Below are 27,976 nucleotides of genomic sequence, written 5' to 3' on the forward strand. Positions count from 1 at the left end.
GCACAGCCTTCATAAAGGACGTCTCTCCAGACAATACGTTATTTTACTCTTTATTTCACAGAGGGAGCCCCAAAGCTGCGAGAAGGGCAGCGCGAAGTAGCAGCAGAAACTTCACGGCCAGTTCTTGTACAGGAGAAGCCGATAGGAGATCATGAGAAAACTTTAAAGGTAGGGGGAGATACATTTTAAAGTCTATAATTTAGTTTTGCCATTGAAAAATAATCAGCATGTAGGCTGTCTTGTAAAAATTGCAGTTCATGGAAGAAGAATGGAGGAGATCCGTTCCCAGGATGGATCATGGTCATGAACAGGTTCCCCTGGTAAATGGGACATAGAGCTTGTCAAGATCCTGGCTGCTTTGGAGTGAGGTTCTAGGAGGTGGCTTCAGAGGAGGTTGTAATCTACTTTGTCTGATCTCAACTTTTAGTATGTTTTCATACAGAATTATTGTGAAGAAGTAATGAAAGATGAACCAAACAGGAGGGAATAAAAGCTGAAGGTTCTTAATCCATGTGAAAACATAAAGCATTTTTCAAAAGTAGCATTATATAAGTAGTGATCTAATAAAATTTCATGAGTAGTTTTTGTGGTTTCTTTGCATGCATCATAAAGATACCGTTCTTGGTAGCTGGGTTTGATGACTGTAGGAGTTAGTCCACCCTTAGGCTTCACACCATTCCGTTACCACTAAGGAAACAAGAAGTTGTGCTTTGGTAAAGAATGGCACCCTTTCTCTAGTTTTACATCCTTAAATAGAAATAAAGTGAAGCTGCATATCATAATACAATATATGCCCCTTTTCCACAGTTACTCTGATTGCAGTAGGAAGTTTGAGCCTGGCTAATGGCTGTGTTAGAAAAACAGTAATAAGGGAACCGGGTGCAAAGTAGATTTAGTGTTAGGGGTGAATGTTGGGATTGCAGAGAGGAGGAAAAAGAATGAGGTGTTTTTGGTTGCCTTCACAGCAGCCACAGGTGGTTTCTAGGTTTTGTTTCTACTGTTAACAGGCTTATGAAATACTATTAAAATCTAACTTTCTACAGGCAGATGCACAGTCTGAATTTCTGCTGACATTGCTGTGTAATTTTTCTGAGGGATACGGGACTTTTGTCAGTGATATCTCTGCTGGCAGCCATCAGTAGAGTACACATAGTTATAGAGAGGGACTAATGAAACCTCAGAGAAAGGTGACAGTAGAATGGTTTGAGTACAAAGGGCTGCTTAATGCAAAATGAAATTAAAATGAAAAGAAAAGGGAAACTTCTTTGGGCTTTTTTCTTTCCTTTGATTTGCCACTACTATTCCAGTAGTACTGAAGCAAGTCCTATCTAGTCAGGCGCATGGAAACACTTGAATAAAAGTGAGCAGATTCATAAAGTGACAAAGTAGGGGTTTCTTAATTTTTGGTCTTTAAAGTTTTTCCATGACTTTTGTTGATACCGATTTACATCAGCTGAGTCAATCCTGATCTTGTCCTGGATTTGAGAGTCATTTGAGGATTTTCTCAGGAACTCCAAAGGCATGAAGGTTTGAAGCCCTGATAATCTGCAGCTTCATGAATTAAGTACAAAGGCTCATTTTAGAAAGAGAGTGTTATGATCTTTGTGGCATACAGCTGTCAAAATGCATTTTAGGATTTATGGATTGTTTTTCTGTGGTAGTAGTTGTGATAAAAAAAAAAAATCTCTTTTGAAACCATAGTGGCCATACTTGATCCTTTTGATGCTGAAGTTAAAGCACTAAACTGGAGCAATAATAAACACATACATGTTACAAAAATGTAGTTTTCAGAATTTTTTTTCTTAATTCAATTCTGTTCATTCTGTTGGCAAGGCTGGGAATTACTGTGAATTGTTGCAATGTTGTATAGGGTTGTTGTATTTTCCTACTAATACATGCAAGAGGAGGGGAAAAACACTAATTAGGAAAGTCCAGGGCAGATGAAAAGAATAAAATAAATTAACGGAAAGCTTATGTCAGCAGTTATGTATCTCATCCTGGAGTGCAGTATGAGGCACTGTGGTTGTATTTTCATGGAAAACTAAGCTCTGCAAGGAAACTCTGGGCTCCAACAAACAAGAAAATTCATAGTTCAGTATTTAACAGGTACTGAGCTATTCAAGGATGGATTAAGAACTTGAAATTAAAAAAAGCTAATTACAAGCAGCGCTCAGAGAATTCAGATGCAATTATGTTCTCTTATCACAATATTTGCTGCTGAAAATACTAATTTTCGAATGCTGCAGTAATGTTTCAATATTCCCTAATACTTTTTTTTCCTCTGTTCAGACACATAAGGAAGATAAACCTCAGAAAGCGATGGAAGTGAACGGGCTCACGCCGGTGCCAGATTCCTATGACTATGATCTCATTGTCATTGGTGGAGGCTCAGGTGGTCTGGCAGCTGCCAAGGTATGAGAGGGAAAATACAGATTCTTATTTTCCTTGTAAGTGGGTGGGTGACATCCTCAGCGTCTTGGATTTGGGTATCTTTAAGACACTGTAGGGGCATAACATTTCTGCCTGATCAGTGATATTTGTTTTGAGGTTAGTGCCAGATATACAATGTTCTTTTCTTTTTGTTCTGAAGAAGAAAAACATAAAAATCTCATGGTACACTCCCTAGTAGAATGAAACTTGGTTCCCCCTAATGGGAGATAATGCTGCTGGAAAACAGCAGGTAGATACCTTAATCGTGTTTTTTAGTAGTTGAATTAAAACCTAACTCATAAATGAAAAGGTTTTTAAAATTATTTAAAATTAACATCAGGAGGCATCTAGTTTTATATAAAAGTATTACCTCTTCAGAAATAGTTGTGTATCTTGTTTTAAGTCTTGAAAATGGAAGAGATTTTGTGGTTTGTGAGCTTATATAGTTGCATAAATGGAGATTTTACCTAGACTTAGGCAGAGTTAGGGTCTTGCCCTTGTGGTGGTGGGTTGACCCAATACAGCTCTTCATTTCTAGGGTGTGGTGTTTCCTGCCTGTAGCCAGATAAATTATGGGGTTTGTTGAGGATATTGCTTTTAGAGGCATATCTACAATTAATTAAAAGAATCCACAGGGGTACAAAATATACCAGCTCTTAGAATTGTCATTATCCCAAATATTTGAAACTTACTGAAATTTAATGTAGACCAGTAGCTCTCCTTCACATCAGTAGTCAGGCACATTTGGATTCCTCTGGCTTTGGTAAGATTAACTATTTATAAATGAATTGAGAATTCCTAGAAATAAAAGTGTTTTGTTGCGCAAGACCTGGAGCTGGATTATTCCTCTAAACAGAAGGGATCTCTTTTGTTCTCAGAAAGTGGAGAGGTCATTTAAGAGTGAAAGAAAATAAGGAGAAAATATTTCAGCATGACATTGGATTCACACTGAACCTTGGTCCCTTTGAAGTACTTCTGTTATAATGGAATTGTGCAGGGCTGAGTTGTGGATTGTACATCCATAACTTATTTTGGTAATTTACTGCTTTCCTATCAATAGAGGCACTATTGTCATGGCACAGGATTGAAAGTAAGATCTACAAAAATTCTGAGAATCACAAAGAGAAGCAAACACTGCTTTTCAGAGGATGAGGATGAACAGAAGAGAGTAACAAGAGTAAAATGGAACTTACAGTAATGCAAAACCAGTTTTCAGTAATAAAAAGCCATCTGTTGAAGTTTCCATAAGGAGACTGGCTGCTTTGTTGTATACATGTGCTATGTTGTGAAGGTACAGCAGTGATGTTTGTTGCATCATTTTTCAGTTGCGTGACAGAAAACATGGCAGCTGGGAAGATAAATTGCCTTATTCCTTCAAGTCAGTGTATATTGATTCTTAGTGTTTTCAAATGATTGTAGAGTAGAGCAGAAGATGGTAGATCAATGAAGTCATCAGTAGTTATCAGTAGTAAAGTGTATTTCTTATCAGTTTCATGAAGTTGAAAAAAAACCTTTAAAAAATTTTAAAACAGCTTTTTAAAAAGAAACTTTAAAAAAACCCAAAACAAAACAGAAAAAATCCCCAGCTACACAGCTCTTAAACCAAGTTCCAGATATCTACAATCACGTTTGCAGTAGTTTAACTAGATTGGCTAAATGTGTGCCTTTCACTACAACACATGCAGCTTTGTGTGCACATCTTCCTCTCTATATTGTGCTCAGAACTTGTTAATTTGGAGGCACGTCTCCACAGTGAGTGCAAAAGCTGCCAAGTTGACTTTGTGCAACCCAACTGCAGATTCAGACCAAGGTGCCAGGCCCCTACTGTCAGTTCACACAGAACACCTCCAGCCATAAGCAGCCTTGCTGTGTTTGTGGGGCACTGCACTGAGCCCAGCAGGGTTTGGAAGCCTACAGGGCAGGTTTTGTGGCTGTGCACATCACTTTGCAGAAGTGGTTATATCTGTTTGTGATCTCTGCTGAAGTAGCAGTGGAATGCTCTGCTGTATTACACGAGCATACAGCTGAGTGTGAGCTTGGGAATCCATGCCTTCTACTTAGTTAACACTAGTAAAGCTGTTGTGAGTGGTGTTTAAGAGTTGTCATTGTAGAGAAGCTTTAATGACACATCTCAGTCCCTAAGCACCTTCCTGAGGAACCTTCTCAGAGGTACTGCTAATGGATAGAAATTAGCTTCTTGGCCAACCTAGATCTTTATTGGAAGTGGAAATCCATTACCTCAGTATTTTCCAAAGGTGTCTACAGACTGCGTTGTTTGAATTATCATTTGCATTTTGCATGAAGTAAGATACATTTAAAATTGAAATTCTTATTGTCAACTATTTGGTTTAACAAGTATTACTGGTAACATAAGGCTGAAGACTGTCCAGCTCCTCCCAAATAAAGCCCAAGGCCTTTGAGTAATACCCTGTGCCTATAGTTGTTACATGTCTAAGAACTCATCATGTGATGCTGCACAGTTGTGGTTACTCCAAGTAGCAAAGTTATGTTGCTACATCTCATGGGGGGAGTCTTTCATTGTTATTTCTCAGCTACACAGGGCTTACTTATGTGTTTCTCCGTGGTAGCAGTTTTTGCTGTGGATTTTTGCCTTTTTCTTAAAAAGCATGAAGGAAGCAATGGAATCAGTATAGAAATTTCAGTTCTCAGTGTCATTTACAGTCATTGATTATAGATTTGCTAATGAAACCTCTAAGGGGAAATACAGAATTGTAGAAACATTAAGTTTGGAAAAGACCTCCAAGATCATCAAGTCCAACCTTTGTCTGAGTACCACCATACCCACAAACCAAATCACCAAGCACCATGTCTGCTCATTTTTTGAACACTTCCAGGGATTATGACTCCACTACTTCCCTGGGCAGCCTGTTGAATGCTTAACCACTCTTTCAGTGAAGAAATGCTTCCTAATATCCAACCTGAACCTCCCTTGGTGCAACTTGAGGTCGTTTCCCCTTGTCCTGTCACTAGTTGCCTGGAAGAAGAGGCTGACCCCCACCTCACCACAACCTCCTTTGAGGTAGTTGTAGGGAGCAATAAGGTTCCCCCTGAGCCTCCTTTTTTCCAGACTAAACAGCCCCAGCTCCTCAGTCATTCCTCATTGGGCTTATCTTTGTTCATCCTGACAGTGAAGTCAGCTTGCTGCAGGTCACATCACCTGAAAGAACAAGAGCTGAGCCTGACAACTACAGATTGTGCTCAAAATCTAGTGTTCCCTTCTCCTAAAAGAAAAGAATTTGAATTAAGCACAGTTTTCATGCTTGGCCGTGTGACTGCTTATGTCATTGTGTGATGTGGTTTCAAACAAATGTTGGAGAAACCATCTTTGAAGGGAAAACTGGATTAATTAGGAATTTGTTAAGTATGTTAAAAGTAAATGGGCATGTTGGGAAATAGTCTGAACAAACTGACAGGATTGAAAAGAGAAGAGGAGGGTGGACTCCCAGAATCTTCTGTGTATCAACTGGTACCATGTGGTAGTGTAGCAGGATGAATGCCTTTCTTTTTTTTCCCTTTCATCTTCTTTTTCCTGCTGAATGCACAGATGAATTCAGAAGGTTAATGATTGTCTGTCTGTTCCCTTGCAAGTCATTCATTGTAACTTAATTAAAAGTCACAAAGCTTTTCAGCAATGCATGATGTTATCATATACTCCAAATTTAACCTCTAATATTTAGATATGGGTCTTATTTAATTTGTTTTGCAGGAGGCTGCCAAATATGAAAAGAAAGTGATGGTACTGGACTTTGTCAAGCCCACACCTCAGGGAAGCTCATGGGGTAAATTTCCTTTCATTGCAAACCTGTTATAAAGGAGCTTTATTCAGACTCTGACTCTCATCTTTCAGATCTGCCACACTGATGTGAAAACCATATTCTGTTCCTTTCTCTCAGGTCTTGGAGGAACATGTGTAAATGTGGGCTGTATACCTAAAAAATTGATGCACCAGGCTGCTTTACTTGGACAAGCCTTGCAAGATTCACGCAAATTTGGATGGCAGTTTACAGAAGAAGGTAAAGAAGGACACTATTTATTTTTGTCATTTGCACCAAAAATCCTGAGGTTGTTCTCACAATCAAGTGCTTGTTGCACTAAAGCATGTCTGCTTTTAACAATGTGGAGCAACTTCAGAGAGATTACACATAAACTTCAGTGCTTTTCAAGTCTAAAGCCATGGAGCTTTTTGTCTTCCAGCTTCTCATCTCTTTATTAATAGCTTCTGATCATGTTAGTAATTGATAAGATTGTTGTGTGAATAAAAGCAGTAAGGTTCTGCTTCATTTCTGAAAGTACCACAAAGTCTAAGGGTATACCCCAGAATATCCCTGTTAGAAACTTCATATAGTTGCAAGCAAAGATTTCCTTAAGTCTCTGTCAGTACTATGTAAGAAGATGAATTTTGCTTTGTATTTGCTCCAATGTGCATGGTTATAGGACTGTGATTTATTTAGGATATAATGCTGTAGTGGGGAACATCTCTCAGAGATGCAAAGTCCTCATTTGTCACCTTCTCAAAGCATCTGCCAATATAATACTCTCGATAATGCAGTAAGTCTGAATTTTCTGTGTTTTAAGCCATATCAGTTCCACTGTGACCCCTCACATTGTCTATGCTGATGTAATTATTTGGATTTCAGTAGAGTTACCCTGGAATAAAAAAGGAATAAATTAAAGGTGACAGGGTCATAAAAGAAATCTGACTGAGAATACAAGTTTACTATGGAAAAAGAAAATCTCAAACTGAAAGATGAACTTTCCTCTTTTGTTTCTGACAGTCAAACACAACTGGATGACTATGACAGAATCTGTTCAGAATTACATTGGTTCACTGAACTGGGGCTATCGGGTTGCACTGAGAGACAACAAAGTCACATATGAGAATGCATATGGAGAATTTGTCGGGCCACACACAATTAAGGTACTCCCTAGCCTTGTTTGCTGTGTCTTCCTACAGTACGTTCTGAATAGAGGTGCTTTTCAAACAGACTAATTTTTCCCATGGCAGGACTGTGAAACACTCACTTTGGATTAATACTTTGTCTGTAGGCAACAAACAAAAGAGGAGTTGAGAAGCTGTACACGGCTGAAAGATTTCTCATTGCTACTGGTGAACGACCACGCTACCTGGGTATACCTGGAGACAAGGAATACTGCATTAGCAGGTAAAAACAGGGAGGAATATGAAGTCATTCCTTGTGTGTAAGAAACATGAACAGTGCTGCTTGGTTTTCTTCCCTATGTAAATTTTTGTTAGGGGAAAGTAGGGGTAGGAGAATATCTATAGACAGACTTTAAGGTGCCGAAAACATCAGTGTCTAGTAGACATCACAAGACTTTGAGTAGCTGGCTAGGATGGTTCTGTTCCTGACTAGTAACAGCAGTAACCGAGAATGTCTGAAGCCATGTGTGTGTTAGTCATAAAATGAATTCGTTGTCTCTACCCCAGTTACCAGTGCACTCACTTCCCCTCTATTCCTCATGGTCTTTCAGTTCTGAAACTGAAGAGCAGAGTTTGCTTGGAAGAAACCTCCGTGCTCAGCTACCAAGAAAGCAGGAGTGGCATAGGAGCTGATGTTATGAAGTTGTTAGAAATGTATTGGTCTTCATTCGTTTTTTTTCCAGCTACTCAGTGAAGTTAATTCAAATTTTGGGAAAACTGGTTTCAAATGGCTCGTTAATTGATAAGGCCAAGCAATTCTAGCATCATTTTGACCAAAAACATGTGATGTGCAGATGAAATGTGTTTTCCTATCAGAGTAACTTTGAAGTTATCTAATGTAGAAACAGAGGTTCGAATTACAGGCTGGCAAACCTATGGCAATGAAATAAATAACTGACATAATCCCTGTGTAACCAAAACACCATGTGGTATGTTTCCTTCTAATAAGTGGTAATGAAATTAAAGATAATAGATAATATAGCCTGTAAAGTGGTGCTTTAAAGTAACATTATGGTGGAAGAGTCAGGAATTCCAGACTTAAAGACTATCAGATTGAGACTATAATTCCGTATAATTTTCACCGAGTTCCTTGGGGGATAGGAACAGCCTTTAATTACACAATGACATTTTATTCCACCACTCTGATGAAGAGACACTTATTTTAGATTTAAATCTTTGGAGAATTGTGTTTCCAAAATCTAAGTCTCTGTTGAGCAACTGAGGTGCCTCCATGAGTTCTGGCTTCCTTGAGAAGCCCTGATTTTATAGTCTGGGTCCAAAGTGTGGTAGAACTGATGTAGCTTGATGAAGCAGTTGAAAGAAATGGAAAGCAGGTAAATAAACATGTTTTCCTTAATTTCATACTTCTGTCTCTGCTTTTTTACTGTGATTTGCATAATGTCTGTGTGTATTTGACACTGCATATAATGCTTTAGCAAAAGGAATAAGTCTTCAAAGAAGTGAAGATGGTATTTTTATCCTGAAGCTGAACCCCTTCCTCTTTTAGTTCTCAGGAGCTAAAATTTACAGCAAAATATTTAAAGCAAGATTCAGAGGTGGAAAAGACCCAACAACCTACCTTTTTAACAATTTGTCCTAAATTTCTGTTAAAACTCTCAACATTTTTGTGATGATTCAGAATTTTCTTTTTTTTGTGTGTGTGTACTCCTAACTATAACTTTTTAATCTGTCGTGTACTGATTTTATATACCAGATGAACGTCCATTAAATTAAGTTGGGTTTTTTTAGTGAGCAGGAAGAGGAATAAAGTCCTATTGTTACAGAACAAATCAGATAAATATAAAGCATGATACATTCTTCGGGCTGCCTTTAACTGTATTTTCTTTTTTCCTCTCTATTTTTTTTTTTCTCCTAGTGATGATCTTTTCTCTCTGCCTTACTGTCCAGGGAAAACCCTGGTTGTTGGAGCTTCCTATGTTGCCTTGGAATGTGCAGGATTTCTTGCAGGCCTCGGATTAGATGTCACTGTAATGGTGAGATCCATCCTCTTAAGAGGATTTGACCAGGATATGGCAAACAAAATTGGCGAATATATGAAAGAACATGGAGTCAACTTTATTAGGGAGTTTGTGCCAACCAAGGTAGGCTCAAAGTGGTATATGACTACAATTGATTGGGATATACCCGTCCTAATGTTTTAAGATGTAAATTATTTTAACGAATACAAAAGCTGAACTTACAATACAGGATCTGCTATGATATAAAATGGGTTAATTTTTGTTTCAAACTGAGTAAATCCACGAACCCTAATTAACTGAAAGGTACAATTTAATCTTAGTATTAAAATTTTGTGAGATTCCCATATTCATTGTTTTTATCAGAATTAGATGGGTTGGTGTATGTTGCATTGAAAATGTTACACCTGCACATCCTGGTCTTGCAAATGTTGAATATACTTAAATTCAGCAGTTGTCCTCAAATCTGTGAAACTTCTTGCAGGCTCATAGTTAAGCAGATATATAATTTCATATAAGATCAGGCTCCAGTGCATCACAAATAGTCATATTTTTCATTGCCAGTTCTCAAATTCTCAACTGGCAAATACTGTTTATATGCCCAGGACTAGTGGACTATTCAGAAAAGTAAATTGGCTTTAGAAGTATCCACCTATATTGTTTATTTGGCAGAGTCCTTAAATATTTGGTCAATTTTTGTTAAATTCAGTAAGAGTACTCCTGCAACTAGTTATGTACGCATATAGGCACATGTCCAGGCAAATTCAGGTTGAATTTGAATCAGATTAGATAAATTCTGGAGCTTTTCTAATTGCTTTATCAAAGACTTCAAAGGGTGCTAACAGTATTTTCTTTATGTTTTTGGGTTTTTTTTCCACAATAGTTAGTGCCTAGTTATTCTGAAATAGGAAATCAGATATTAAGCAATTTTCAATTTGGTGTTAAACCAGCATGTTATCGAGTTTAAGACTTTGGGGATTAAAGCATTAAATTCAGTGAAGACTGTTCATTTTCACCTTTAGCAGTATCAAGAGTAGCTTTAAAAATGCTCTTGTCAGTTATCACACTGTGGGTCTGACTCTCACAGAAAGAGAGTTGCTGTGAGAAGTCAAAATGGATGTTTCAAGGAACTTAGTTTTTACATGTCTTTGTTGCATAAATCCCATGCTGTATAAAAAGCAGGGATGATGATCTAACTTTTTTTTCAGACATATATTTTTGTAAGATCAGATGTGGGATGAGACAAAAGGAAGCACCAGGTGCACCCTGGGAAGAGCAGTCCATCACCCTAGTCACAAAATGCACTTTTGTCTGTTTTACCCTGTCACTTCAGTACATGTCTTTGATTTCAATGGGAATAAAATATTTGTCCCTGTTTCTGGTTGAGAATACCCTCAACTTAAATTGCTGGGTATGTTTTAGCAGGTTTTCTGATCTCTTTCAAACATTGTTTTTGAAGTTATTCATTTTGTGCTTATTAAACCTTTCATTGGGACGTTTGAAGGCAGACAATGAATTATTACAAATAATGCTGCCTTTGAACAGGAGCAACTTCTCACAGTGATTCTTTAAAGTTGGTAGGATGGTGCAGTAGGCTTTTTAAAATTAAGAAAATAAAGGACAGGGGTAAAAACTTTGTCAGAAACTTTACTTTTTCTCTCTCTAAATACTGAAAATGAGGTAGGAACTAGGGCAGGTGTTGAAAAGTACCTTTTCATCTGTAGGATGAACACTAAAATGTCCCAGAATTATGTTATGTGTCACACACTTACATGTCTCTTGTATGTACAGCCAGACATTGGAAGCAGGCAGGTACCATGCCCTTTCTTGGGAAGGCAAGGGAAGGACTGTAAGGACTGTGGCTTAGGATATCCAGTCCTTTCCTCACAGTCCATATATTAATATTAATGGCAATAAAGAATAACTCACCAATATAACTTCAAATTCCATTCACTTATTTAGTTGAGAGGAAAAGGTATTTGGAAAAGAATCAGTGGTATTGCTCTTTCTGCTGTATTGTTTTCTGATACATTTGGGGAGTGGAGGGTGGAAGAGGGGAGTGTATTTTGGGTTTTGTTTTGTTCTACATAAATGGTCATTTTTTATTACTATGAGCAAAGAGCACAGTTGTGAAAAGCTTTTTTTCTTGCTTTGCTAGAATAGACAGTGAGCTACTGCTTTACTTGAGAGAGAGTGTACATCTAGATCTGCAGCTAAAACTAAGAATATTTATTTCAGCTGACTCTGGGAAACTGATGAGGCTTTTTTCTTAATCTGATGGTGTTTTTTCAGCCATTTAGAGCCAGTTGCTGCCCTCTCCTGCAAGGCCATGGCACCTTTGTACACTGGGCTAATATAATTGAAACAGGGTAAAGGCCTGTAGTGCTGAGGTCTGAGCTATGGCAGTGGCTTCCCATGGGTGAAAGGGACAATGGTCCTCCAGAAGCAGTTGGAGAAAATGTCTGATGGTGTTTCTAGGCCTTGTAAGAGTTTCCTTCCTCCTCACCTCCTCTGTCTGCAGTGGACACCAGCAGCTCACACGGTGGACTTGGACAAGAACTTAGCTAGCAGTCAACTTTTATAAACAGAAATGGGGTTTTGTTGAGTTGGTCATAAGAATAAATGCATAGACGTGGAACAAAATGTTTAAATATGAGAGCAGAAATGTAAAGAATCTTCAGAATAAATGCTTAATTTTAGATTATGGTTAAAACACTCCCAGTGATATGTGGTGGGAAAAATATGCTTTTGTGTATTTTTATTTGAAATGACACTTTTTTCTTTTATCTCCTCTTCCACTCAATCCTCAAAATGTTGTAGGTTGAGCAGCTTGAGGAAGGAACTCCTGGTAGATTGAAAGTTACAGCCAAGTCCACAACAGGGGACCAGATAATTGAAGGGGAATACAATACTGTGAGTCCTGTCTATATATGTGAAGAATGTGAAATAGCCTTCCATTTAATGTTGGGATTTTGTGGGGTGTTTTTATCCACATGTTAGATTTTTTAAAATTATTTTAATCATTATAATATGCTAATTGCACACAATCAACAGGTAATTAATGTGAAAAAAGTCCCAAAATCCATGATCATTGTGCCTTGCCAAATCACTTGCATGCTTTTCAAACCTGTTTCTTAGCTTATAGATGTAAATGAGCTTGGTCACGTGGAATCAGTTGCAGGATTTTTCCCTGGCCTGATATTTGTAGTAAATGATAAGTAATGATTTATAACAGCTTTCATAGTAACTAAAGCATGTTTTGTAGTTAGCACAAAACAATGATCTCTGCAAGAGTTAAACAAACGTCATTTCAAGACCTGTTGTTGACACATCTTCATAAAAGCAACTAATACCAACTTGTGGCAAGTCAGTCAGGAAGCTTCATTACCCACTTAAAACAGTAAAATTGCAGTGTGCAGGTATGCTATTGTATGTTTGATTGTTTCCATCACACCTCACTCCAATCATTTTCATAGGCCTCGATGCTGAAAAAAAAAGTTGGGAATAGAGTAGTTGGAAGTACATAGGATGCAAAAAGACAGTCACTTTCCAACCTGGGACTTTAGACTGCAAATACTGTGTACCAGTGACCTGATGTACCTGTATAGTGCATCAGTCATCCTGTAACAAGGACATGCCTCAATGCATCTGAGAGCCAGTATTATGAAAAGGTTTAACAATAACAGCAGCACTCTTGCACAGTGTTGTAATACTGGGGTTTGTTTCTAGTGAAAACTTTTTAGCAAGCAAATCAATACCATCCCTTCATTAAGGAAACTTCTGATTTCTTACTGCTACATCTTTCACTGAAGTGCTGTCACCCCTCATAGAAGCTGTGAGCTGTGTGTGATGCGTTTTAAGACCTTCAGCTCTGAAGATCTGGCATGGCTTGGTCATCTATAAGACTTGAAGCAGATCACTGATTCCTTCAATACAGTTCTTAACTGTCACATGGGAAGCATTGTGTAGTTAGCTGGGCAGTTGTCCCAGACTGCAAAGCATATAGCAATTTTCCTTGTGATAGCATAAGCTGGAGCTTGATTTGCTTGTTAAGGTAGCAGAGTTGATAGGGTGAGTAAGAATTTGGCCTGGTCTGTCCATCATTCTGAACAAATGTTTTAACAAAAAATATTCAACAAATAATATCCTTTGACAGTGACTTGGCCGAGAGCCTATATAAGTAAATATTTTCTGATCAAAACAAATATTATTTTATGATATTTTTATTTGATTTGTGTAAGCATCGAGTTTTTTTCCTAAAGAGCCCTTTCCTTAGGGAACATTTTGAGGTAACCTGCTCTGGTAGGGATATGGTGTAACACTTTGGTATAAAACTGCAAGGAAATAGAGTATCTGTCCCTAACTGATTTGTTTAGAATACTTTTGGGGTACTTTTCTAGGGAAAGTTATTTGACTGTTTTAATCTTAGCATTAAAACCTGATATTGTTGTGTCGTGGTGGTGGTGTGGCTTGTCTTGGACTCTGTGGATGTACAATGGGTAACAAATGTATTCACCTTACTGTGACCAAGCCTTAGATACTAATCTTCAGTATATAATGAAAATAATAGCCTAAGCAAAATGTACTTTTGAGGTTTTAAAAAATCAGTAACATGTATTGCTATTTTGCAGGTGTTGTTAGCAATCGGAAGAGATCCATGCACAAGAAACATTGGGTTGGACAAAGTTGGAGTGAATATCAATGAAAAGTAAGGACAGATGTCTCTATTCACTCATTGCTAAGGTTGTGTCGTGTACTGTTGCAATGGTGGTGGTGCATAGACATTCAAAAGCTTGGAGGACAAATTTGTCCCCTGTTTGTATACACTTGAATGAGAGACTGTTGCAGAAAGCTGCATTTTCTCCCCCAGTGCTGCCACATTTGCTTATTTGATAATGAACAGTCAATTCCTAGTTGCTGGGACTCAAAAAGTGTCTGTTCCATTCTGTCTAGGTTCACAGCTTCTTCCAGTCACAGGGTTTTCCAGACTGTGTCAATTGTTCCTTATACTCCTTTATTCTCACCTCCTTGGTTTTGTCTCTCTCACCCCTTGGGGCAGAGATCTGTGTGTTCATACAGGCTTTTAGTGCAGTGAGTTCTGTTTATATTTTAATATGTTATTTTGAAAGATAAGGTCCAAGTAGCATTCCTTAAACTCACAGGTGGAGTTCTTGATGTGTTTTAGGTTTTGGAGGAGTTTATTTCTTGCCTTGGAGCAACTCTTAGGAACAATCTGTCTCTTGTAGAGGAGTATTTAATGTTTAATGTAGTGAGGTCGTTGCACCAGGGAGTGGAGCTATCAGTAACATTTTCAATATCAGTAACTAAAACACCTTCCAGACATGTGAGGCCTCGAAGATCTTCCCTTTGGAGAAAAGACAAGGACCGTGAACTTGACCACTGCAGGGTTTTTATATATGAACACAGTGACTGATGTTGCCAAAGGGAACTGTTGTGATATTCCAAATGAGCAGAACTTTTGGTCCACTCAAAATTGACAGACCTGTGTTGTCTTGCAGAACAGGGCACATCTTTCTGCTGTCAGGACACCTATTGCCAGCTTAATAGAATGAATTATAAAGTTACTAACATAAAATATATTATTGTTAATGAGCAAAATTGAGGAAGTTGGATTTTTAATATGGGCATTCCACTGGTCTCTCAAGTGACTGTTTGACTGTTTCTGTGCCTGTCTGGTTTCCCTGTTACATGTGTTTCCTGTGGTGATTACTACTATCTCATTTATTGATGAAGTAGGAAATATTAATAATTAAAGCCTTCCATTAGCTCAGTACACTTACAGCTAAAAAGCTTGCTGGCTGTCCCTTAGGTAGGGTGTCTAACAGCTTGACCTGTCTCTGTGTAGTACCCTGAAGGATAAGTTTCTATAAACTGCTTCAGTCACTGGACTGGAATTTCAGCAGTGGAAAAATTCTTTTGTCCTACAAGTGGAGTGGGAGAATGTCTCTTCCTTTAATTCCTGAAAGTTGCCTGTACACAGCTCAGCTGGTGGTAGAGAGTGTTTGAGGAAAAGATTTATGCCTCACCAATGATTCAGGAGACAAATTGCAACTTCACAGGCTACTCCTTGTCCAGTGTGTGAATTCCTGTAGATTTAGTCAAATTTGCACTACTTTATATTCTTGCCTAAGTCTGTAAGATTGTGAATATGACTTCTTTCCCTCATACTTCACATATGTGTCTTTCTCTTAAAGCTAAAGGGCCTAACTCCTGAAAGGTTATTTACACCTCCAGTCTTCAGAGCAGCACACTTAGATCTTTTTTCTTATTTAATTCCAATTGCAGAACAGGAAAAATTCCCGTCAGTGATGAGGAGCAAACAAATGTGCCATATATCTATGCTGTTGGAGATATACTGCAGGACAAGCTGGAACTCACACCAGTGGCAATCCAGGCAGGAAGATTGTTAGTTCGGAGGCTTTATGCTGGGGCAACCACTAAGGTAAGGAAACAGTTGCCACAAAACACTGTCACTGCTCTACTTCTAAGTGCAGAGTGTGAGTCTGCTTATTTATGGAAAACCCAGAAGAATTTAAAGGATTAGCTTTGATGATCATTTTAATTTTCCCCTGGCAAAGATATTACTGCAGATGTGTTCTGCTAATTGTGTGGGATGAAATTAATACTTTATGGATTAAACAGTAGTCTCTTTTTTTTTTTCCTTTTAAGTGGGTTTATTTTTCTCTCTGAGTATAATGATAATAAAATTAACTGAGATCATTTAGCTTGTTTTTAATTCTACCACCTTCCCTAAAAGTCAGCAATCTTCCCCATCCTATTAAATGCTTTAACTCCAATTCACAGGCAGTTTACTAAACCTACCTATGATCCCTAGAGTTTGTGATGCTCTTAATTTCCAGTGTTATTTCCACTAATTTTTTTCACCTCTCATCCATGCGTTTTCAATGTAATACACGATCTGAGTTGTAATTGAATAGGGACACAAAGGAAGACCAGAGGTACCGATAACTCAGCACATATTTGTACCTGGGTAGTTGAAATAATCAATTCGGTGTTTATGGTTCATATTAGTGCAGTTGTGGGTTTTAGGCAGGTTATGCTTGCTTAAATGGGAGCAGTACGGGTACTCATCTACACCCTATGTTTAAACCAGGAGGAAAGAAGAGTGCCTTTAAAGAGCTGTTATCCAGGCACCACTGGTGTGGGTGCTTGTCTCAGCTTCATAACCACAGGGCATGAGCATAAGGGTTTCTTCTCTTTTAGACCCTGCTGAATTCATATCAGGTTCAACTGTTGGCCAGATTTAGAGCTTGATTGAGTTGTTTGTTTTACGTTGGCAGGTATTGTGGTAGCAGAATTCTGAATCAGTGTGCAGAATGTCATTGCATTAGCCAGGCAAAGTTTAAGGAACCATAGCAGAAGCCAGGTTTTTTTCATACTGCAATACTATGGATATGTCTTAATTTACATTTTATGCCAGATAACAGTCTCTCAAGGTACAAAAATCCTTATGCTGCCAAAGGAAGCATTATCTCATTCAATGAATTCTAAAAATGAGTAACTACTTAAATGGGAACCTGGCTTACGTTTATGTTGTAACAAATCTGGAAAAGGTGATTGTATGAAACATAATGAGGTGTTATGGATAGGTGGGGAAAGGACAGTAATCAACATCTTAGTTGATCCCCAGTCACAAAGGAAACTAATTAAAGCTGAAGTCTATAGAAAATAAAATTATTGGAAATTAAATAGAGCTAACCAGCCTGCTAGTCTGTTTTGGCAGAATGACTAATTTGGTGGGTATGGGAAAAGCAGGGGATGTTTGTTTACTTTGACTCTAGTAAAGGCTTTTGACACTGTCTCTCATAACATTGTCATAGACAAATGGATAAAGTACAGACTGGGTAAGTGGGCAGTGAGGTGGATTGAAAACTGGCTGAACAGCCAGGTTTAAAGGGCTGTGACCAGCATTACAAAGACCAGCTGCAGGCCAGTCACTGGTGGTGTGCCACAGGGTTGGATACTCACTCCAGTACTGTTTAACATCTGAATTAATGAATCTGGATGATGAAACAAAATGCAAGTTTGCAGGTGATACAAAACTGGAAGAAATGACTGGTGCAACTGGTGTTTGTGCTGTCACTCAGAGTGGAGAAGTGGTTCAGACTAGAGAAATGGACTGACAGGAATCTCACATGTTCAGCAAAAAGTGGAATGTCCTGCACCTGAGGAGGAATAATCCCATGTGCCATCATAGGCTGGGAACTCAGCAGCTAGAAAGTAGCTAAGCAGACAAAACTTCAGTAGGTCTGGAGGACAAGTTGACTGTGAACCAGCAATGTACCCTCATTGCAGAGAAGGCCAGGGATATCCTGGGCTGCATCCTGCAGATGCATCCTGGCAGAGCATTGCCATCAGGTGGAGGGAAGTTGTAGGAAGTGACCTTTTCCATTCCAGTTGGTTCTGGTAAGATAGATTTGGTTTTGTGTCCAGTTTTGGGATCCCCAGTACAAGAAGGACAAGGCAAGTCCAGCAAAGGGCCATGACTGTGATTAAAGTACTGGAGCATCTGACACATGAGGAGAGGCTGAGACAGCTGGTAATTTAAATACCCTACAGAAGAGGCGGTTTGAGGGGCTCTTATATCAATGTGTATTTATGCCTGAGGGTAGGGAGTAAAAAAGATGGAGCCAGACTCTTTTCAGTGGTATAAAGTGCAAGGGCAAGAAGCAACGTATTCAAACTGAAACACAGGAAAATTCCATTTGAGCATAAGAAAAAACTGCTTTACAATGAGGGTGGTCAGGCCCAGAAGTTGCCCAGAGAGGAAGCCTCTGCAACACTCTGAAGCTGCAGTGAAGTCAAGGGTCAGTGTTTGCCTCTTATGATATCTGACTGGGCACATGGTATCAGCTCTTGTTCTAGCTGTCCCCCAGAAGGGCTGTACTCCATGTCTTTGGTTCTTTGATGTTGCCTAAGCCACAGTTGATAAAAAAAAAATTTATGATTTTTGAACAGTGGTGGTGCTTTTGCAACATCTCCAACTAAAAATAGCATGCTTTATAGAAATGGTTGAACAGTCTACTGTTCTACTGTTTTTATCTCCATTTTGGCCTGTATCTGGTACGTTTTTAAAATAGGGCACTGAATTTCTTTTTCCATTTAATCTGTGCACACTAATGTTAGTGTGGTTTTAAACTGTCTTTTTGTTCTTGCTCTAGTTAACACCTCTGGAATGGACAAAGCCAAAACTGTACCTTAATTTAAAACAATTTTAAAAAAACAGAAGAGCTTTCAGAATTGTGAATAATCCAGCTTTTCTTCCTGTGTTTCAGACTGCTGAGTGCTGATTTTATTACTGATGTTGTATGTTTTTTTTGTTTTGTTTTGAATGCCACACAGTGTGACTATGTGAATGTTCCAACTACTGTATTTACTCCTTTGGAGTATGGAGCCTGTGGGTACTCTGAAGAGACCGCAGTGGAGAAATTTGGGGAGGAAAACATTGAGGTAAATGCCTTAATTTCATCTGGGCTTTAGGTTTCCAATTTGTGATTTAAAATAATGTTAAGAGTCAATTAACACAGCATTCTGTGCTCTGATGTAAGGGCAGGAGCTGACTGGGTACATTTTTTGTCTTCTTTGGCTGTTCCCGGACATGTTATAAAAATAATCCTTAATTCCAATAGTTCTAATTGCAGATATGTTCTATTTTTGGCAAACAGGGACTTGAAGGTGGAATATTTGGTTTAAAAAAAAAAAAAAAAAAGAAAAAGGGTTTCTTTGTGCCTGCAAATACTTCAGGATAAATTAAAACTGGGTATGGGCTGGAAGCAATATACTGGTTTTAATGTCAAAGTGGAGCTTTTTGTACCTACAGTGGTGGCAAATTCCTTGCCATGGAGATTTTTACTTTATAAAGCCAAATGTTTTGCTCATTTTTCCTGTTTACTTTGACTTTGTGAAGAGGTATGTGCTTAATTTTACTCACATGAGTAATCCCTTTTCATTCACTGGGATTGCTGGTCCAGAGTGAAATTAGACATATATGAGCACTTAGTGCCTGAGGCTGTTCTTACAAAATACTGTACTGACCACATTACAGAAAGCATAAGGGGAGGAAATCTCACAATAAAATGAACTTTTGTGTCCTGCAAATGTCACCCGAGGAGCATTATTTGGAGGAATAAGCAGATAAGTGGCAGTTCATGAAGCTGAGAACTTATGTCCCTCTTAGCTGATGTTTTCTGAAATGGATGTGGAGAAAAAGAAGTAAATATGACTCAAAATGTCAGTGTGTAAAGTAATGTTAACCTGACCACAGGGCAAAGGCTTACATTCTTTTCTGCCCACAAAGTTTGCATATACCCAGTCAAAATTTTTGTTATTGAGTGAAATTCTTGCTGTTATATCTGAAACACTGGACACTTTGTTGCGAAAAATGCATTTTTGATTTTCAAAACAGTTTTTTAAAATGTGCATCAAGAAGCATTTGTGTTCTGCCTAAGTCCTCATTTAGTGAATTTTGACCTCTTTATCATGTCACTTTCTTGGCTTTTTTTGCAAGCCTCAGAAAGATTATTGAGCACATCTGTCATTCAGGCCTGTTAAATTTCAGTTTGATAGTGATGCTTATAAATGCTTTGTAACCCCACTAATGTGGCAAAATGTCGAACTGCCTCTCCTAGTTTGTGAAGGAATATATTTTTACTGGAGTTGTGATCAATTAAAATTTTGTTTCAACCAGCAATCAATTTGAGATTAGCTTATAATGGGAGCTGCCGGGAGTTCTTGGTAGAACTGTGCCTAAAAATGCCCCATCATTTTCTGATATGTGTGCTGTACAAGTGGGTGAAAAGCCTTAGCTACAATTTGGGATTTGTCCAGTTGGGGCAGACAGGAAAATATGTTGTCTTTAAGTACTTTCCATTTTGCAGTGATATTCTCATTTCTCCTAAAACCAGACTCTGAAGCTATTTCTTCCCTTTTTCTGCTCAGAGGAACATTTTTGCCTTCATTTCAAGTAGACCCAGAGACAGTACAGTCTTCTCTGAGGGAAGGTTGTGATTTTGTAGTTTAATGAGAGCATGGTGAATTGCTTCCTGGAACTTTAATATACTTATGGCTTCTCCTTTTTTAATTACTGGATGATACCAGCACTTGTTTTGCAAAGACTTCCTTCTCTGGTGTTCATCAAGGGGAAAGAACATCACCCTGATTTCAGATATTCTAAATACTATGTACATAGCTCATTATTTAAGATAATCTGGCAGTTTTTGAAAGATCATGCTCTCTGCTTGGAAATTACATAACTCCTTTCTAACCTGTGTTGTACTTCCAGGTGTACCATAGTCATTTCTGGCCTCTGGAGTGGACTGTGCCGTCCAGAGACAACAACAAATGCTATGCAAAGATAATTTGCAATATTCAAGATAACGTAAGTGCATCTTTCTTTCCAGGGAAAACAGTATCTTTATGTTCATCATAGGGACCATTGATGATACAATGTCTATAAATAAGTTATTTTTAACAAATTAAAATTGATTTAAATTTGTCTACCTTTTGAAATGTAGTAAATATTTATAGTGATACAATACTCCTGTTTATACAAAATCAACCCTTAGTAAAAAAGAAAATTCTGCCATTGCTATTTGTATATGGTACGTGTAAAATGAGAAGTAGATATCTCTAAGAGTGTTCATTAACTTTGAAAAGTGAGCAAATCAATGCACATAGAAATGGTTAGAATTTTTATTGGTTTATTCTCTCCTCCCCAAGCTTGGACATTCTTTTCTGGGAGATTCTTCTCTGAAATGGAGGCGTCTCAGAAGCCATCACAGCTTGTAACCTCTGCAAACCCACATGTGCTTATAAAACTCTTGAGCTTGTTCTAACAGGATAATGTATTTTGCCTGCACAAATCTCATTTAGGGTGATAATGCCAGGATTATCCATGGACTAGGATAAAATTTCCTGGCAATGGAAATGTACAGCACCTGCTGAAGCAAAAGCAAAATTACTAACTGGTTAAAAGAATTGGTGTGTCCATCTCTGAATGATCACCATGTGTTTAATTGATGATTTTAATAATATGAATTACTATGAAGACTAATATACTGTGAAAATGTATTCCTGCTAAGATAGTGGCATATCTGTCTGTCCTTAATTTTGTAAAATTTGCAAACCTGTCAGGTTTTGACCATATCCTCTGTCTGGAGGAGTTTGCACTAGTGTGGAAGGTATCTTAGAACCCATAGTTATGTTCTAATTCAAAGTTACTTAAGAAAATGAAAAGGCTTAATGGTGATTTAAAGTGTTTCATTACTTTGTTTTCATTTCTTGTCCTGAAAATTTGAAACATGTTTAAATATCTAGAGGTAGAGTTGAAAGTTACCCTGGATGAAAAATAATTCAGTAACTATTTAAAACTCTCACAACCTTGGTTGCATTACTATGGTTTTATTCTTACATATGTCTCTATTTTTAAAGGAAAATAAGGATAATTCCGTTTTAGTTATTACCCAATTATAACTTTTCTTATTTAAATAAACCCTGTGGTAAATCTCAGTCCTGAGACTGAAAGAATAATAACTTTTCAGTGTATTGAGTATCCACTACATCCAATATATGTGATATTTAGTGGAAAGAACAGACAACTTTTGATACCCAACTGAGCTACATCTATGCTCAGCAAAATCTGATTAATTCCCTGAAGGCCACTAAAGCCCACAGCAGCTGGCATGTGCTAAAGGAGACTTACCTTTCTTTAAGAAAAGCAGGTCAAGTCAGTAAAGCTCATTCTACTGAGTGTTTTCTGAGGATGCACGTGCAGTTTGACATATTTTGCAACTGAACAGTAGTATAGATATGAGAAGTGTGAATAGTGTCTTCCTTGTAACTGGATGTTTGTTTTGCCAGTGTGAACAGTGTCTTCCTTGTAACTGAATGTTTGTTTTGCCAGTCTCTGGGTATATTGTCTCCCAATGAAAGCAAACACTGCAACCAGAGTAGTCATCAGTTTAGTTATAACACACTTCTTGCCACCAGTTGTGTCTGATTAGCCACAACTTCAGCTTGTGGCCCTTTCCTGTAAGCAACTATTGAACTGAGAGTTCTTCCAAAGACACAGACCATGTAGCCACCTACCATAGGCCCTGCTGTTGAAAACCAGGGTGCTCATCTTTACTTAGGCAAGCATTCTGTTAGGATAACTTGCCTGAATAAAATTCAAATTCATGTTTGCAATTTGGACACACATAATCGAGCATAGAGCATGGGGTGTATTAAATTTGTGTGCTGCTGATGTAAGTGCAGGACTCTTGTACAAAACTTTGCAAGGAAGCTGACTCCTGAGCTCCTAGTTGAATCTTTGCAGAGAGAGAACAAAATTATACCATCTCCCATCTGTTGGTGCTAATGATAGTTCACATTTTAGTGGTTACATTAATTTGTGATATATTTTGTGAGCTGGTTAAGTTATATACTCTGAGTAAGAAACCCTTACATGTTGTCTAAAGAGAACTGAACGCATGATTGTGCTTGCATTTGATTACCTTTGGCATTTAGGAGAGAGTCATTGGTTTCCATGTCCTTGGTCCAAACGCTGGAGAAGTCACCCAAGGGTTTGCAGCCGCCATTAAATGTGGGATGACAAAAGAACAGCTGGACAACACCATCGGAATTCATCCTGTCTGTGCCGAGGTTTGTATTTGAAGTCACCTCATAACCCAGCTTTCACAGCATTCTGGGGTAGGGTGTTGGAATTCTGAATAACAGAGCTCTGTTAAAGAGGTCCGAATTTGGAGGAAAGGACAGGAAATTACTTGGGTTTAATATTTAGAATTCTAACATTTAGGTTTAATCTGGGATATTTAATTTTTTTTCGAGAGTATTCATTTGTGAAAAGTTTATGGCCTCGCTTAATCCAGTGCTCTCTCTACTGGGAAGTATAGAATTTTCTTCCCACTCAAGATTATGAAGGCTTATGATACTATTTCTGCTAAAGTGGTGGTAAAGCTAAATTGGGGTACTCAAAATAGGCTTATAAACTGGTGCTGTGGAAGGGGACTGGCTATGTGACAATTTTTCTATTAGATTCTGCCCTTTTAAAGATTTTTCCTTTATTCTGTAGGCCTTCACTTCATGAGGCCACACAAACATTTCTTCTTGTGTTTGTCTTGCTGTTCCTCTTTAATGAGGAGCTCAATTTTCTGTAGCAGGTGTGGGACAGCTCCTCCCAGATGTAAATCAGAGATGCTCCATTGACTTTAGTAGCAATAGGATGACTTTATATTAGCTGAGGATCCCTGAAAGCATGTTCATGACCCAAGTCTTTGTACAGAATCTCTGTTTGCACCTGCTTGTGTGAGCTACAGAGTGTTGCAAGGGTGCACCAGGATGCTGCTCTGCAGAAGTGACGTCCACCTCTCTTGTTTTATGTTTCCAAGGTGGTACAGTGTAAGCAATGTAATATGAACTCCATTAATGGAATGGACTGCTAGCAATCTGAATCATCTTCAAAGCATCCACAATATAGATCCTGTTCTTCTCTGTAGTATCATCTGATGGTGTTCTTGAAAGCCCTTGGAGAGGGGCAGCATGTCCTTATCTTACCAGGGGCCCTGTGGAGGGGGATCTCTGAGGGAGGCATTCAAACCTGTGAACTCAAGTGGGATATTAGCATATGCAGTGTGAAGAGAGGATGATAGTCATAATTTATTCTGGACATCTGAGCTGCTAAAATTGAAACTGAATAGAATGATGATTAGATATAATTCAGGGAGGTAGTTTCAGATAATCATATTTGTTTGAGTGGGGGAGGAAGAAATTGGCTCAGGAGAAATACACTCTTTAAAAGCTCCAGGGAACAGCGATCATTTCTAGTGACAGTCTTCAAAAGACTTTTTTATGCTTTTACTTAATTTAATCTCTTGAGCAGTAAACAAAAATCAAAGTGCAAGATAGCAGTCTTTGATTAAAAAAATGCTTTAAAATTGTTTGGAATTTGTGAGGAATGAGCATATCTAGATGAATAGAATTATGGATAATAATGGTGTTATTTTTAACTTACATCCATGTAAAAGCTAAGGGAAATGAAGTCTGATTTGAGCAGGATGGGGCAGTGTTACAGGGTTAAATGCTGACATCTTCACTGGCACTAGTACTAATTCATTACTGTCTTCTGTGAAATGTGGTATTATTCCACTTGAAGACCTTAAGACTGAGTCCCATTCTCACTGCTTTCAAATTAGAGCCAGATTTCACTTCTCTTATTTGAGCAGCGTTTTATTCTGCAGAAAACATGAACTCAGAATGGAACTTCCTCCCAGGCAAAGTCCAAATAATTGCGAGCACAGAGTTGTTAGGACCTCAGCCTTACAGAGAATTACATCTCAGCCTTGATTGTGCTGCTTGAAATACAGGCAGGTATAATCAAGCATCTGCTGACATGATTCTTTCAGCTAGCTAACAATGGCTTTCCAGCCATTGGATCTAAGATTTTGTCTTCACTAAAAAAATGAACAAATTCTGTCAAAACCCTCATGTTTCCAGTAATTATCAAATGATTCCCCATTGGGTTACTAGCCTTAGGGAGCTGTGTGGTCCCCTAGCACACCTGGAGCTTGTAGTCAGGCCAGGAAGAAAGCAGATAAATTTTGCACATTTTAATCTTGGTCTTTCAAAGTGAAATAACAATAAATGAAGATTCCCATACATTTTCAACCTGTGGATCAGAAATAAAGAGTTCAGAACCCTGCCTCAAGCAATGCACTATAGTTTAAATATATCACTGTTCTTCTGCCATATACATTAGGCTTGCATTTGTCTTCCTGATTTGTGCGTAATGCTTTATGTGCTTATAGAAAATGGAAGAGGTTTATCATTTATTGATGTTGTTCTCTTCAGAGCTGCTAGCAGCCTTAATGCAGCAAAGCTTCTACTTAGAGAAATATAGGGCTTTCTGATCCCCATTATCTTTAGATACTCCAATGTTATTTGCATAACTGAAATGTGTATGTACTTTATTCTGTGCTAAGTTTATTATTCCTGAGAGATGGCTTTGATGATAGCTAATTATTGCAACTTTGAAGCATTTAGATAGCAGTGGTTTTGATTTCCTTTTTTCCTTTCTATATTATAACTATGCAAAACTATGCAATTATTTGCATAGTAAAGTTATAATGTTAAATAAGTTTTTGTAGAATTTTTCTTCCTGAATTTTGATATCTGTTAATTTTACAATAATTAGGTTTGAATATGTTTTGTTTAAAGTGACCTGAAAGCAGTAAAGATTGGAATTTTTCAAAGTGGTTTTACTGAGTGTTTCATAGCTATTGTCAAGATACAATACAGATCCCAGACATAATACTTATATCAGCTGTCAGTTCCACATTTCTATAATTTCTAGAAAGGCACAAAAGCAAAATTTATGTTCTCTCCAAATGCTGTGGCCTTGGGTTAACTTCACTTTCCCAAACAAAGAAGTTATCTTTGAGCTATAATGACACTTATTCATTCAGTGCACAGACCAGCGTTTATTATTTCTGAGCTCTTTCCCACAGTAAAAACTTAGGGCATTAAGACATGAGGTGGTATAAAGCCATGTGACTTCCTTAATACATTCTTTTCCACTGTAAAAGGAAGACCATAAGGTGAATGAAGAGAACAAAGGTTGTTTGTATGTGTGTGTGCTTTCTAGTGCCAAGGATTTTAAATGCAAGATTTTCATTATTATTTCATTACTTGAAGAAATGGCTGCAGTTTTGAGCATCATGCCCTACTAGATCTTTTAGATTAAAAAAAAAGATTCATTTTAGCCATACTAAGAGTCCTTCTTTTTCTCTCTCTTAAGGTATTCACCACCCTGTCCGTGACTAAGCGTTCTGGTGAAAACACCCTCATGAGTGGATGCTGAGGTTAAAGAGCCCCATTCCTGTTGTTGCCAGAGACTGGCTTTCACCACAGTGTCTGCCTTGTGCAATTCAGAAGAAAGATCTGGGGAGAAGTCATCCTCAGACACCTGCAGAAATGTGTAGAGCTTAACCTGGACATTCCATGGTCCTAAGGAGAAGAGCACTGTGGAAGTTGGTCACTTGTGGTGATTGGCTGGCAATGAACAACGCAATGGGAATATTGACTGTCGAGCTGGCGATTAGCAGGGCATTTAATGAATGCTTTCATGAAGTCATAGCCTGAAGCCTGCATTGTCTGGTGGGCAGTGATGGAAGAACTGCTAACACAGCTGGACAACAACTGTTTTGCTTTGGTTTTATTCCTCTCCAGTTTCTTTCCTGAACATTCCTTTCTAGTTCTTTCTGGAACAAAGAACTTCCCAACTCAGAAAACTTCTCACAGTTTCAGATAACTGTATAGTGCCCCTGTGTGCTGTGTTATGACACAGCAACTGCAAGGTCTCCTCATGAGCATGCATTTTACCAGCTCATATGCTTGTGGAGGAGAAGTTGTATCTACTTGTTTGATCGTGACGAAAAAGATAGCGTTGGAAAAAAATTTAGCACCATCTAAAATAGCATATTTCTGGCCTTCCAAATTGACTCTGTTGTGACTTTTTATTTAGAGTGCCTTGTATGCAAAAACGTTCTTCTTAGAGAGAAAGGAACGTACTTTGTATTAAGGCCTTTTCATACAGAAAGTTGTTGGGTTTTTTCCCTGAGAGTAACAGTCATGTGTATAACACAGGTGTGATGATCTTAGCTTTTCTTGAAGCTTATGGGATTATAATTAATCCAATTTGGAACTGACAGAATGCCAGTGTTGAATGAATTATGCTTCCAGGAACTCTGTGCAACTGTATTAAATTTGAGTAAATTCCTTCCTCTGCAGGTGAGCTGTTGTAAGCTGCCCTGTTTCAGGTCTAAATTGGCCTCTTCAAACACAACAGTACTGAGACTTTCCCTGAGATTAGTGGGCCTGTAAAATAAAATAAAAAAAAAACAAAACCAAAAACCAAAAACAACGCAACCAAACATCCCCTAAAACAACCAACTAAACAACCCCCCCACTCAACCTCCAAAAACCAATAATGAAAAGTCTGTTATGTAGATAGGGCCTAAAAGTTGTATTTAGTTCCATGTGTACTTTGTTTTATATTTAATTAAGAAAACAAAACTTTTAAAACAGAGATTTCCGTGGAAAATATCAGATTCTTGCATATCCCTCCTGTATTGGATAATCTACCTACACATTTGTCAATAAATGACAAAAATGCCTCTTTTAAATGGAAATTAATGTGCTTTGTGATCTGGTTTTCCATTTCCCTCTCTTTTTAGCAGCAAGGTTCGGATTACTTTTATTAAATGGTTCTTGGGAGTTTAGTATTGTGGTGTGAATAGGGGATGAATTCTCCAGCACTCTGGGCACAATACCTTATGTCTAAATTCCTACCTGGTAACAAATTCATGTATTTCTTCTGAGATTTCTAAAACTGTGTTGTAAGTTATTTTTATAAACTCATACATAACTGAAGGATTTTTAAACATGTTTTATATGGCATCTAGATGGTCTGTGATGGTATTTTTCTGGCCAGTTTATTAAATAAATTGAATATTTGCACAAGCAGATGCTCATTTTGATGCCTCTTCTAAGCAGACACCAGATGACAGCAAGC

The 27,976-nt window shown here is 38.0% G+C and overlaps 1 protein-coding gene across 1 annotated transcript; it reads left to right on the forward strand.

The window, feature by feature from the left end:
* TXNRD1 (thioredoxin reductase 1) lies at positions 1-27,924 on the forward strand. The gene is made up of 14 exons (XM_008927960.3): positions 1-168; positions 2,290-2,412; positions 6,158-6,230; positions 6,345-6,464; positions 7,227-7,369; positions 7,498-7,613; positions 9,267-9,492; positions 12,187-12,279; positions 13,998-14,074; positions 15,673-15,829; positions 18,751-18,858; positions 20,690-20,785; positions 22,915-23,049; positions 26,201-27,924. The coding sequence occupies exons 2-14, from the start codon at positions 2,320-2,322 to the stop codon at positions 26,261-26,263; spliced, it is 1,500 nt and encodes a 499-aa protein (XP_008926208.2). The 5' UTR covers positions 1-168; positions 2,290-2,319; the 3' UTR covers positions 26,264-27,924.
* Positions 27,925-27,976: the final 52 nt, after the last annotated feature.

Source organism: Manacus vitellinus, unplaced genomic scaffold (genome assembly GCF_001715985.3).
Source record: "Manacus vitellinus isolate BGI_N305 unplaced genomic scaffold, ASM171598v3 scaffold_5_pilon, whole genome shotgun sequence".
Classification (NCBI taxonomy): domain Eukaryota; kingdom Metazoa; phylum Chordata; class Aves; order Passeriformes; family Pipridae; genus Manacus; species Manacus vitellinus.

Excerpts from the sequence above, each read along its gene's own strand:
- TXNRD1 (XM_008927960.3), top strand. The coding sequence starts at position 2,320 with ATGGAAGTGAACGGGCTCACGCCGGTGCCAGATTCCTATGACTATGAT. Across the intron at positions 7,370-7,497 it reads TCGGGCCACACACAATTAAG|GCAACAAACAAAAGAGGAGT; the intron begins GTACTCCCTAGC and ends CTTTGTCTGTAG. Across the intron at positions 14,075-15,672 it reads GGAGTGAATATCAATGAAAA|AACAGGAAAAATTCCCGTCA; the intron begins GTAAGGACAGAT and ends TTCCAATTGCAG.